General features: G+C 41.4%; 1 protein-coding gene across 1 annotated transcript; it reads left to right on the top strand.

Annotated features, from left to right (window-relative positions):
* Positions 1 to 268: 268 nt before the first annotated feature.
* zgc:66479 (uncharacterized protein LOC327541 homolog) lies at positions 269 to 9,874 on the top strand. Its single transcript, XM_060918268.1, has 4 exons — positions 269 to 562; positions 3,929 to 4,407; positions 6,084 to 6,231; positions 8,279 to 9,874. The coding sequence occupies exons 1-4, from the start codon at positions 299 to 301 to the stop codon at positions 9,269 to 9,271; spliced, it is 1,884 nt and encodes a 627-aa protein (XP_060774251.1). The 5' UTR covers positions 269 to 298; the 3' UTR covers positions 9,272 to 9,874.
* Positions 9,875 to 14,281: the final 4,407 nt, after the last annotated feature.

The following is a 14,281-nucleotide window of genomic DNA, read 5'->3' as shown; positions in this document are numbered from 1 at the left end:
AACTGATGATGTGATTATCAGTTTGGGCATTGAGCCCGACTGACTGACTTTAACTTAAGTAAAAATTTGACTGTACAACCTTCATTTGTATCAGAGTAACATTTGACCATTGAGATCTGTACTTTGACTTAAGTCATGAAGTTGGGTACTTTGTCCACCTCTGACACACACACACACACACACACGACCTTATAACCATGCTGTAGTGCGCGTGCAGAGCCGCTGGAGGACTGTGTTGGATCAAGGCGTTTCGTGCCAGGCCCTCGGGAATAAACCTGCAGCTCTGTGGAGGAGTGCGATGGCGAGGCGCAGAGGAAAGAACAGCAGTAAACAGGACGATAGCTGGTTACCTTTAGAGCCACCGGCGGGACAGTCGTCCCGAGGATTTAACGAGTATGTCATCCCGGGTGTTTTATTGCTCATCGTCGTTGTCGGCGGGTCAGGGCTCGGCTGGGTCTGTAGTGAGCACCAGCACACGATCGAGAGTCTGTCGGAAACGCTGGCATCCATGCAGGCGAGAATAACAAAGCTGCAGCAGCAGTTAGGGACTGATAACGCACAGGTAGGGTTACAAGTCACTGGAAAGTCTATTTTTGCCTTTACCTGGCTTTCATGTTATGCGTGGAAAATAATGAATAGGATTTCTTCTTCAAAACTTACATTTAGTGGTGTGGATGGATGACTAAACGAGCTTTCTTTACAATAAAAAAAAAATCACTCTTCTGGAGCAGGTTCTAATAAGAGCAACAGCTGGCTTTTGACTGTGCTGAACTCTGTAAGGCTTCTAGCACCTCATGCCATTAATAGCTTCACTAGGTCAGTACAGAGTAGTGTCATATTTCTTTGTACACTGCTTTGGAGAGCAGGGGGTCCTATATTTATTACTCTTGTATAAAAGTGTGCAAACTCCCAAAGCAAAGAGATGGGAAGTAAATTTTATTTTTACCAAAAAGTATTATTATGGGCGGCACGGTGGTGTAGTGGTTAGCGCTGTCGCCTCACAGCAAGAAGGTCCTGGGTTCGAGCCCCGGGGCCGGCGAGGGCCTTTCTGTGTGGAGTTTGCATGTTCTCCCCGTGTCCGCGTGGGTTTCCTCCGGGTGCTCCGGTTTCCCCCACAGTCCAAAGACATGCAGGTTAGGTTAACTGGTGACTCTAAATTGACCGTAGGTGTGAATGTGAGTGTGAATGGTTGTCTGTGTCTATGTGTCAGCCCTGTGATGACCTGGCGACTTGTCCAGGGTGTACCCCGCCTTTCGCCCGTAGTCAGCTGGGATAGGCTCCAGCTTGCCTGCGACCCTGTAGAAGGATAAAGCGGCTAGAGATAATGAGATGAGATGAGATGAAGTATTATTATGGGCGGCACGGTGATGTAGTGGTTAGCGCTGTCGCCTCACAGCAAGAAGGTCCGGGTTCGAGCCCCATGGCCGGCGAGGGCCTTTCTGTGCGGAGTTTGCATGTTCTCCCCGTGTCCGCGTGGGTTTCCTCCGGGTGCTCCGGTTTCCCCCACAGTCCAAAGACATGCAGGTTAGGTTAACTGGTGACTCTAAATTGACCGTAGGTGTGAATGTGAGTGCGAATGGTTGTCTGTGTCTATGTGTCAGCCCTGTGATGACCTGGTGACTTGTCCAGGGTGTACCCCGCCTTTCGCCCGTAGTCAGCTGGGATAGGCTCCAGCTTGCCTGCGACCCTGTAGAACAGGATAAAGCGGCTAGAGATAATGAGATGAGATGAGAAGTATTATTATGATTGAGACCTCACCAGGAAACCTTATTCTTGGCCCTAGTCTTTGCATAAGCCTTTATTTCAATTCAATTCATTTTATTTTATTTCTAGAGCACATTTGAAACAACCAAAGCTGACCAAAGTGCTGTACAGTATGGATGAGAGGAATTAAAGTGCATATCAGGGGTAAATTCAGGAGCAAGATCAATGTAATTCTCCTATTTTATATTAAACTTTGGTCAAATATCTGTAACATTCTACATTCTCTGCAATTTTTTTCTACCTTGCGCAATACCAGAAAAATTCAGTTGAAATCAAGCCATTTGAGGCGAATTGGTCCGTCTCTGAAAAAATTTTGCATTTGGATTTCCCGGGAAACACTGATTTTCGTGACGTCGCGTGCGGGATGCCTCCCTCTGAATCCTACATCAGTGTTGGTTTGTTTATGAGAAAACGACCTGGTGGTTTCCTGCAAATTTCTTCAACGTTATCATGTAATTATTAAAATGGTTAACAGATGTATCGTAGGAGGGTGTAGCAACACCAATCATGATGGGATTAGTGCTCATCGTTTTCCAAAAGACCGGACAATAAGAGAGAAATGGGAGCGCTTGGTCTACACAGGCTGTGCACTGAAACCGTGCAAAGCTCGCGCAGCCTGCTGGCGCTTCTGCAGATAACGTCACGAATCTGGCTCCAGACTCCCTTGGGATTTTTCCAGCCGCATTTAGTTATTTTATTTTTTTCTGCTGTAGACAGATGGCCTTGTGCAAAATTACCCTTCTGGATGAGTGTGTAAAGGGACATACTTTCATATAAAAAAAAAATGAAATTGGTCTAGAATATGCCCTTTAAGGTTAAAAGGGTACGTCAACAGTACAAGTTGCAGCATAAAACAGAGTAACATAAACACAGGAGAAGATAAAGTGTTTTATAATTGAAAGAAATGTACAAAATAAATCCCCTTAAAAGTAGACACGTGACTTTAAAAACCAAGGATTAGATGCCAAAGAGAAAATAAAAGACAACTTTATTCATCACACGCTTGTGAAATTCCTCTCTGCATTTAACCCATCTGAAGCAGTGAACACACACATGCACAGACATGTGAGCAATGAGCACACACACATACCCAGAGCAGTGGGCAGCCATTCTAGCAGCACCCAGGGGGCAGTTAGGTGCCTCGCTCATGGGCACCTCAGCCCAAGGCCGTCCCATATTAACCTAACCGCATGTCTTTGGACTGTGGGGGAAACTGGAGCAAATCCACGCAGACACGGGGAGAACGTGCAAACTCCACACAGAAAGGCCCCCCGCCGGCCGCTGGGCTCAAACCCAGAACCTTCTTGCTGTGAGGTGACTGTGCTAACCACTTACACCACCGTGCTGCCCACGGTGATGTAAAACTTAAAATATAAGTTTTAAGACAAGATTTAACTTCATCAGTAGTTTACACAGATCTTGCTCTCAGAGGTAGCATATTCCAGAAGGGCAGCTTCAGAGAATGCATGGTTACCCTTGTTTTTATCGTGAACATGGGATGGTTAGCAGTAATTTATTAGAAGGTCAAAATGCCCTACCTGAAGTATAAAGACTAATCATATCTATGGAGCCAGACCATGTAATGCCTTAAAAACAAACAGTAACATTTTAAAACTAGAAAAGCACTCGGAGAGCGCAGACCTCCGCCAAGAATCCTTTAAAAAAATCCGGGATCCAGAAGGTGATCCGGATCACCGCCAAAATTTAATGGATTGTTACTTGTGCCCAGTCACACCTCTGGAAAAATTTTCAGAGCAATCTGTTCATAACTTTTTCCGTAATGTTGCTAACAGACAAACCAACAAACAAACAAACCAATGCTACCGAAAACATAACCCCCTTGGCGGAGGTAATCAGTCCTATACTTGACTGGAAGTCAGTGTAGAGATGCCATGACTGGTGAAATTTTGTCTCTCGTTCTTGTACCAGTAAGAAGTCCAGCAGCAGCATTTTGAACAAGTTGCTGACGAGAAAACGAAGACTGCCTAACTCCCATGTAAAGGGAATTGTAATACTTGAGGCACCACGATGTAATAAAAGCATGCAAAACGATCTCTAGATTTTTAAACTTCTATTATGCTTTCAAGTAATCAACTGAATATAAATAGTTTTTCCATTTTAATTGCAGTACATGTACATTGTGTTCTTGATTTTGTTTTTTCAGTTTGCCAGTGTGGGTGGTTTTGAAAAGCGCCTGGTGGCTCTGGAGGATGCCTCTGCCAAAGCACAGAGACAAGCTGAGCTCGCCCTTGCCGCATCTGAGCAAATCAAGTTCCAAGACCTTCAAAGCAAAGTGTGGAACCTGCAAACCGAGATGAATGACAAACTGGCAGAGATTCAGCAGAACACCATTTCCATTGCTGCTCTGAATGCCATCATTAAGAACAAGAGTATTGAGTTTGAGGTTATGAAGCAGAGTGTCAACACCATGTTGAGTGCTAACACGGAACTAGCCATCCAGATTTCTGGGTTTTCTAGCATGTTTTCCGTCACCAAGTTACGTTTGGATGAGCAGATCTCTGTTGTGGATGATCTGATGTTTCAGTTAGAGGGTCAAAAGAGAGAAATCAATGAAATAAAAGAGTTATTTACCAGCAACCAGGAATCGCTTGCTATAAATACACAAGAGCTGATGGATATCAAGTGAGTAGAAAAATGTTGAGTGTTTTATTAAAGATTTTTTTAGCTACAGTATACTTAGCTTATTGTGTATTTCTATTTTTTTCTGAGTCCTAGTGGTGAATGTATGTTACTTAAGCATTATCACACAATCACTCAGACAGACTTGGACTCGGACTCATACATTAACTGCATTCGGACTCGTAAATTGGAGATGAGGACTCGGATTTTTTCTTTATTTTTTGTAACATGCCATAATAATTTGGCATAAGATATTTATATCTACATTAATTTTTGTACGGATTTTGTGCAGGAGTGTCACACCTGCGCACTTTCACGCGTGCATCAGATAGACTCTCGGGCATGCTCTGGACAGCGCGCGCGCCAAGCGGACTCTCACATGCGCCGTAAACAGTTTCATATAAAGCTAGCAACAGCCATTGTCAAGTGGTGTGGTTGGAGTCTTGTTCTCGGACTCGACTTGGATCATTAGTGGACTCAGACTCTGACTTGAACACTGGGGACTCGAAACTGGACTACAACACTGCTTTTATATAACAGTTCTACAAACAAGAAATTAATATTGAATAAGTGACAATTTGGACACAATATGACCAAATGCTCTATTTATTTTTGTTTCATGAATGGGCATGGATCCCAGAGAAGCCACATTCACTTTATAGCACGCTAGTTAGTTAGCTCATATTGATTTGTACAGTCCCTTTAAAGGTGCTTCCAGTAGAATTGCCTTCCCTTCTTACTTTTCATCTTCACCTGACAAAAAGATACATATACACCGATCAGCCATGACATTATGACCACTGACAGGTGAAGTGAGTAACATTGATTATCTGATTATAATGGCACTGTTGAAGGGGTGGGATATATTAGGCAGCAAGAGAAGTCAGTTCTTGAAGTCGATGTGTTGGAAGCAGGAAAAACGGGCAAGCGTAAGGAGCTACTGCTGATAAAGTTAATGCTGACACCTTTCTGTTTTAGCTAGCATTAACTTTTTCAGCAGTTTGTGCTACAGTAGCTCTTCTGTGGGATTGGACCATATGGGCTAGCCTTTGTGCCCTATGCAAATCAATGAGCCTTCAACACCCATGACCCTGTCGCCAGTTCACTAATTGCCCTTCCTTGACCACTTTTGGTAGGTACTAACCACCACATACTGGGAACACCCCACAAGATGTGCCATTTTGGAGAAGCTCAGACCCAGTCATCTAGCCATCACAATTTGGCCCTTGTCAAAGTCGCTCAGATCCTTACGCATGCCCATATTTCCTGCTTCCAACACATTAACTTCAAGAACTGACTGTTCTCTTGCTGTTTAATATATCCTACCCCTTGACAGATGCCACTGTAATCAGATAATCAAATGTTATTCACGTCATCTGTCAGTGGTCATAATGTTTTGGCTGATATTCCTGAAAAGTATTGATTGCCAGGTCTGCTGATGTTTCTAACACTACATAGTAACTGTTTCAATCAATCAAATTAGTTGACCGGAACTAGCTGTTGTATAATTGTGAGTAAAGCTTTTGTGAATTATTTATTTATTTTTGCAAAAAGCAGGAAAACCTTGTTACTATGATAACGAACAGGTCGAGTCAAAAGAACAGTTTTTATTTGAAAATAGCTTTTAAGCTTAAATGAAAAGTGTATATTGCTTTTTAACTACATTTTTTTTCTGACAGAGAGCTGTTAGAATCTGAGCAAATTAAGCGGACACAAACTCTTGAGAAGCGGCTGAGGTCTCTGTATAAGCGTCTGGAAGATCATCAGATGAAAATGGAGAATCTTCATTTCCACCTTGCAGCCCAGTTGGAGGCTTTACAGATTCAGGTACAAGCAGGCTGGCATCTATTAAAAATGTTTTAAAAAAAATTACATGTATGTTCTTTGTCCCCACATAGTGTTCCTCTGGACTCCTACCTGTCAAATAACATGGCAGTAGTTGGATTGGCGACTCTAAACTGCCCTTAGGTGTGAATGAGTGTGTGAATGTATATATACATGCAATTAAATTGTGCCCCATTTCTAGTGTGTTCCTGCCTCACAGCCAGTGCTCCCAGGATAGGCAGCAGGTACAACACCGATTCCAAAAAAGTTGGGACAAAGTACAAATTGTAAATAAAAATGGAATGCAATAATTTACAAATCTCAAAAACTCATATTGTATTCACAATAGAACATAGACAACATATCAAATGTCGAAAGTGAGACATTTTGAAATTTCATGCCAAATATTGGCTCATTTGAAATTTCATGACAGCAACACATCTCAAAAAAAGTTGGGACATCTATAAGAGGCTGGAAAAGTTAAAGGTACAAAAAAGGAACAGCTGGAGGACCAAATTGCAACTCATTAGGTCAACTGGCAATAGGTCATTAACATGACTGGGTATAAAAAGAGCATCTTGGAGTGGCAGCGACTCTCAGAAGTAAAGATGGGAAGAGGATCACCAATCCCCCTAATTCTGCGCCGACAAATAGTGGAGCAATATCAGAAAGGAGTTTGACAGTGTAAAATTGCAAAGAGTTTGAACATATCATCATCTACAGTGCATAATATCATCAAAAGATTGAGAGAATCTGGAAGAATCTCTGTGCGTAAGGGTCAAGGACGGAAAACCATACTGGGTGCCTGTGATCTTCGGGGCCATAGACAGCACTGCATCACATACAGGCATGCTTCTGTATTGGAAATCACAAAATGGGCTCAGGAATATTTCCAGAGAACATTATCTGTGAACACAATTCACCGTGCCATCCGCCGTTGCCAGCTAAAACTCTATAGTTCAAAGAAGAAGCCGTATCTAAACATGATCCAGAAGTGCAGACGTCTTCTCTGGGCCAAGGCTCATTTAAAATGGACTGTGGCAAAGTGGAAAACTGTTCTGTGGTCAGACGAATCAAAATTTGAAGTTCTTTATGGAAATCAGGGACTCCGTGTCATTCGGACTAAAGAGGAGAAGGACGACCCAAGTTGTTATCAGCGCTCAGTTCAGAAGCCTGCATCTCTGATGGTATGGGGTTGCATTAGTGCGTGTGGCATGGGCAGCTTACACATCTGGAAAGACACCATCAATGCTGAAAGGTATGTCCAGGTTCTAGAGCAACATATGCTCCCCCATCCAGACGACGTCTCTTTCAGGGAAGACCTTGCATTTTCCAACATGACAATGCCAAACCACATACTGCATCAATTACAGCATCATGGCTGTGTAGAAGAAGGGTCCGGGTACTGAACTGGCCAGCCTGCAGTCCAGATCTTTCACCCATAGAAAACATTTGGCGCATCATAAAACAGAAGATACGACAAAAAAAAACCTAAGACAGTTGAGCAACTAGAATCCTACATTAGACAAGAATGGGTTAATATTCCTATCCCTAAACTTGAGCAACTTGTCTCCTCAGTCCCCAGACATTTACAGACTGTTGTAAAGAGAAAAGGGGATGTCTCACAGTGGTAAACATGGCCTTGTCCCAACTTTTTTGAGATGTGTTGTTGTCATGAAATTTAAAATCACCTAATTTTTCCCTTTAAATGATACATTTTCTCAGTTTAAACATTAGATATGTCATCTATGTTCTATTCTAAATAAAATATGGAATTTTGAAACTTCCACATCATTGCATTCCGTTTTTATTTACAATTTGTACTTTGTCCCAACTTTTTTGGAATCGGGGTTGTATACCCCAGCCCTGACAAGGATCAGTTACTGAAGAATGTAGATTAAATAATGCTACAGCATATCCTGGATATCCCAAACCATATGCTTTGTTTGTGTTAAGGGACAGCTAATTGATAAAAGAATTAGACTTTAAGTTTAGCTGACTAGACAAATGTATTGCCTAATTATAAGCTTTTTCTTGTGACATATTTCAGTTTTTGCCTGGAGTTCAGCAAGAGGGGCTTCAGGTTGAGGAACAGATCACCACATCAAACAACAGAGAGAGAAAAAAGCCTGACAAGGAGTTGGAAAATACTGAAGAAGATGAATTTACAGAAGAGAAAAAGATTAGAGAGGAAGATGGAGCAAAACAAGATGATGAATTTAATAGGGAGCAAGCAGCTGTTAAAGTTGAAGCAAGTGAATGGCCTGTAGAGGAACCTCGAAAAGAGATCCATATTTCTTCAGAGGAACCAGTTATTGACACTGAAGAGAATGTTGCTGAGGAACAAAATGAGGTGGGTATTACAGAAGAGCTAGAGACTTTACAGGAGGCACACATGGCCACAAATGAAATAGAGGAGAGTGTTGTAGATGAGCTCCAGATAGCTTTGGAGGATTCAGATTGTGTGACTGGTCAAACAGGGGATATTATGGATGAGGAAGTGGAGGTAAATGTTGGAGGAGAGATTAAAATTCATTCAGAGAAGGCAAACATTGTTACAAGTAAAACAAAGAAGCAAAAAAAGGTGCCAGATGTAGAAGAGATCCAGACTCCTTTAGAGGATTCAAGCACCGTGACGACTAAAACAGAGGAAGCTGCTATGGAGAAGCAAGTAGAGTTGACTCCAGCACAGGAAATGGAGAAAGGTTCAGAGGAAACAGACACGCTCTTAAATATAATTGACGAGGTCTTTAATGAGGAACATGCTGAGCATGCTCCAGATGAAATCCATAATGTTTCAAATGAGGTATCAAATGCAGAAATTAAAAGCCAGGAAGATGGGAACGCAGAACAAGAATCTGAGACTGCTGTGGAGAAGATTCAGATTCCTTCAGATGAGAGAGACACTGCTACAAATGGGAATGTAAACAATCAAATGAGAGATGTTATCCCAACTGAGACTGAGCAGGAAGCAGTGGAGGAGCTGACAGCAGCATCTGCCAAGGAATCCGTTGTTTCAGAAAAATCTGTGGAAGAAGTGTAATGGATAAGGGAAAACTATAACAGCACATAAACTATTTCTCATGTCAGTTTCTCACTTTAGATTTTAAGGATTCTTGTATGAAAGTATGTGATCTTCCCTCTTAGAAAATGTGGAGCCCTTAGGGTTCTTTATTTAGGCATCTGTAACAACACAAAGGGTTTTTTTTTGTTTGTTTGTTTTTTTTTAATTATTATTTTTTTAACCAAGCCCTACAACAGTGATTTTCTATCTAATTATTAATTATCCAATGAACCTTTAGCCCTGTGATGACCTGGCGACTTGTCCAGGGTGTACCCCGCCTTTCACCTGTATTCAGCTGGGATAGGCTCCAGCTTGCCTGAGACCCTGTAGAACAGGATAAAGCAGCTAGAGATAATGAGATGAGAGATGAACCTTTAAGTTAATTGAAGAAGACCCCCCCTTTTTCCTGAAGAGTATAGTTTCCATTGATATATTCATAAAAAGACTGCTGCTTGAGAGTTATCATACAGTTCTTTAGTCTTGCTTTTGTCTGATTGAAAATCAACACTAAATGGAGCATCCAAACTGTATCATCCTTGTGGGGTTTTATTTATTTGTTTTAGTCATATTTCTAAAATGAGAGAGTGTAGTTTTCTAAACAACAAGAAGGTTGTTTCAATTCACAGATGCTATACGATTTTAATTTTTAACATTTTCATCAAAATGTTGCTTTCTAACACGAGCCTTTTCAAATAAAATAGAGTTTATTACTTCTCCTGTCCCAACCCTTCTGTCTTATGTGCGGTTGTCACTTGAAATGGGACACCGCTTGTGTATTTACAGCAGTAATGTCACAGGGTGAATGCCTCATCCAGAGTTTGCCCATGTGAATGTGAGTCTCATTTGTGACTTAGTGGAAATCCTCAAGTGTTATATTATAGCGGTGGCTTTATATACAGTATTTTTAGCAACTGATCCCAAGTGTGGGTTGAAAGAGCAAAACTGAATTCCATCCACAATTAATCAGAAATTTTTAAAATCAATATCAGTAGATTTATTAAAGAGTGTCTCATGATATCTTTGGAATAAGATATACATTTACAAGCTAGGAAAGTAAAGACAAAAGTGGATAAAAATACAGTTACTTTTTAGCAGTGTATGCTACAAGGACAGCGCATATTCTTGAGGAAGCATATGTCTGCTTTGCCCACTTCATGCCTGTAGAGGATGCTGTAAGTCCTTCAAAAACCTATCAATGAACCAGTGTTGCTGGTGTAGTGAAAACCGAATCAGGACTGCATGTAGGAGCAGGGCAGCATGGTGCTTCCACAGCTTGAGGCTCCTGGGTTTGATCTTGAGCTCGGGTTATTGTCTGTGTGGAATGGAAATTCTCAGTGTATTCACGATGATGATACTCCAGGCCACTGCAGGGAATTACTCGCTCATTCATTCATTCATTCATTCATTCATTTGTTCATTAACACAAAGGAACAGTTTAATCATAGCATATTTTTGGAGATGGGAGGAAACTGGAGAACCCTGAGTAAACCCCATTTGAACATGGGGGATTTCCATCTCACACAGACAGTAACCCTGTGGATGAATAATGTTCCTCAATGTAAAACTGCAAAGAGCATAGGGATCATGTCTGGGGTACATAATATCATTAAAAGATTCAGAGAGTCCTGAGAAATATCTGTATGCAAGGGACAAAGCTGAAAACCAACACTGGATGCTTGTGATCTTCAGGCCCTCACAGACACAATTCAAAAAAATCAAATCAATTCTGTAGTGGAAATCGCTGCATGCACTCAGGAACATGTCCAAAAACCATTGTCTGTGAACAGTTTGTCACTGCATCCATAAATACAAGTTAAAACCATATCTAAACAATATCCAGAAACACTACCACCTTCTCTGGGCCTGAACTCATTTATGATGGACTGAGGTGACAAGGGAAACTGTCCTGTTGTTTGACAAATAGAAGAATTTGAAATTCTTTTTGGAAATCATGGACAGCACATCTTCCAGGCTAAAGAGGAGAGGGACTATCCAGCTTGTTATCATCGCACAGCTCCAAAGCCAGCATTTGTGATGGTGGGGGTACATTAGTGCACTTGGCACATGTTGCTGAGACATCTGGGAAGGCACTGTTAATATATTCAGGTTTTGGAGCAACATGCTACCATCTAGACCACATCTTTTTCAGGGAACGCCTTCATTATTTCTGCAAGACAATGCCAAACTGCATTCTTCATGTATTATAACTGTATGTCTCTGTAGTAAAAGAGTATGGGTGCTAAACTGGCTTGCTTGTTGTCCAGACCTGTCTCCTACTGAAAAAAATCTGGTGCATTATGACACACAAAATACAATACAGGTGAACCCAGACTGTTGAGCAACTGAAACTGTATATCAGGGAAGAATGGGACAACATTTCACTTTCAAAACTACAGCAATTGGTCTGCTCAGTTCCCAAACAAATTACAGAATTGAAAATAGAGGTGATGCAACACAGTGGTAAACATCAAAGTCTCTCCCATGCCAGGACCTTGTCTTCCCAGGCAGTCTCCCATCCTACATTACATTATATGGCATTTAGCAGACGCTCGTATCCAGAGCGACACACAACAAGTAGTGTTACTCAGGTCGTTAAGGACCTGTGTAATTAGTACTCAGCTAGTATTAATCAGGTGGTTAAGGCACATTGGGTGGCGCTGATCTCCGTTTTAATAGCCCTCAGCCTCTCACTAGGGTTACGAGGGGCAGTCCAATGGTCATGACAGTTTGACTCCTTTTTTGCATCTGCATTGCGGCATGCCTCAGTACCAATTTTACGATGGTCTTTGGTATGACCCGACCACGAGTAGAACTTGCGATCTCCTGGTTGAGAGATGGACACTAACCACTAGGCTAACTCACAGTGTGGTAAACATGGCCCTGTCTCAATGTTTTTGATCGAAACTTTTTTTTTAAATTGCCCAGGCAGTGTGTGTTAAAGAAAAAAAGTTAACTGTTGAGCAAACTATTTAGGATTGGTATCACCACCTACAGTGGTGCTTGAAAGTTTGTGAACCCTTTATAATTTTCTATATTTCTGCATAAATATGTCCTAAAACATCATCAGATTTTCACACAAGTCTTAAAAGTAGATAAAGAGAACCCATTTAAAAAAATGAGACAAAAATATCACACTTGGTCATTTATTTATTGAGGAAAATGATCCAATATTACATATCTGTGAGTGGCAAAAGTATGTGAACCTTTGCTTTCAGTATCTGGTCTGACCCCCTTGTGCAGCAATAAGTGCAACTAAACGTTTCCAGTAACTGTTGATCAGTCCTGCACACCGGCTTGGAGGAATTTTAGCCCATTCCTCCGTACAGAACAGCTTCAACTCTTGGATGTTGGTGGGTTTCTTCACATGAACTGTTCGCTTCAGGTCCTTCCACAACATTTCGATAGGATTAAGGTCAGGACTTTGACTTGGCCATTCCAAAACATTAACTTTATTCTTCTTTAACCATTCTTTGGTAGAATGACTTGTGTGCTTAGGGTCGTTGTCTTGCTGCATGACCCACCTTCTCTTGAGATTCAGTTCATGGACAGATGTCCTGACATTTTCCTTTAGAATTTGCTGGTATAATTCAGAATTCATTGTTCTATCAATGATGGCAAGCCGTCCTGGCCCAGATGCAGCAAAACAGGCCCAAACCATGATACTACCACCACCAGCTTGCCATCCATGTATCCATGTAGAACAGGATAAAGTGGCTAGAGATAATGAGATAAGATGAATTTAAATAAGTTCAATAACTTAAGTAAAAGCAAAATGAAGTGATTTTATATACAATGATTCCTATATACTAGTGCATCTCAAAAAATTAGAATATTGTGAAAAAGTTCAATATTTTCCATCAGTTATTTAAGAAAGTAAAAATGTTGTATATTATAGACTCATTACACATAAACTAAAATGTTTCAAGCATTTTTCTATTTTAATTTTAGTCAGTATGGCATACAGTACAAAAACATAAAAAAACATCTCAAAATATTAGAATATTTCATTTCGAGTTTGAGTAAAACAGTATGAACACAGTGTATCTCTCGGTCTAGTTCAGTACACACAACCACAATCATGGGGAAGACTGCTGACTTGACTGTTGTCCAGAAGATGATCACTGATGCCCTCCACAAGGAGGGTAAGCCACAAAAGGTCATTGCTGAAAAGGGTGGCTGGAAAAGGTGCACAAGCAACAGGGATGGCCGCAGTCTTGAGAGGATTGTCAAGAAAAGTTGATTCAAGAACTTGGGAGAGCTTCACAAGGAGTAGACTGAGGCTGGTGTCAGTGTATCAAGACCCATCACAAACAGACATCTTCAAGAAAGGGGATACAACTTTCGCATTCCTAATATCAAGCTACTCCTGAGCCAAAGACAATGTCAGAAGTGTCTTATCTGGGCTAAAGAGAGAAAGAAATGGACTGTTGCTCAGTGGTCCAAAGTCCTCTTTTCAGATGAAAGTACATTTTGCATTTAATTTGGAAATCACGGTTCTAGAGTCTGGAGGAAGAGTGGAGAGGCACAGAATCCAAGGTGTTTGAAGCCCAGTGTGAAGTTTCCACAGTCTGTGATGATTTGGGGTGCCATGTCATCTGCTGGTGTTGATCCACTGTATTTTATCAAGTCCAAAGTCAACACAGCCATCTACCAGGAGATTTTAGAGCACTTCATGCTTCCATCTGCTGACGAGCTTTTTGGAGATGCTGATTTCCTTTTCCAGCAGGACTTAGCACCTACCCACAGTGCCAAAACTACTACCAAATGGTTTGCTGACCATGATATTACTGTGTTTGATTGGCCAGCCAACTTGCCTGACCTGAACCCCATAGAGAATCTATGGGGTATTGTCAAGAGGAAGATGAGAAACACCCGACCCAAAAATACAGATACGCTGAAGGCCACTATCAAAGCAACCTGGGCTTCAATAACACCTCAGCAGTGCCACAGACTGATCACCTCCATGCCACACCGCATTGATACAGTAAT

Source organism: Neoarius graeffei, chromosome 4, assembly GCF_027579695.1.
Source record: "Neoarius graeffei isolate fNeoGra1 chromosome 4, fNeoGra1.pri, whole genome shotgun sequence".
NCBI classification, from domain to species: domain Eukaryota; kingdom Metazoa; phylum Chordata; class Actinopteri; order Siluriformes; family Ariidae; genus Neoarius; species Neoarius graeffei.
The sequence above is the reverse complement of the archived record's forward strand: the minus strand, read 5'-3'. Positions and strand labels throughout refer to the sequence as shown.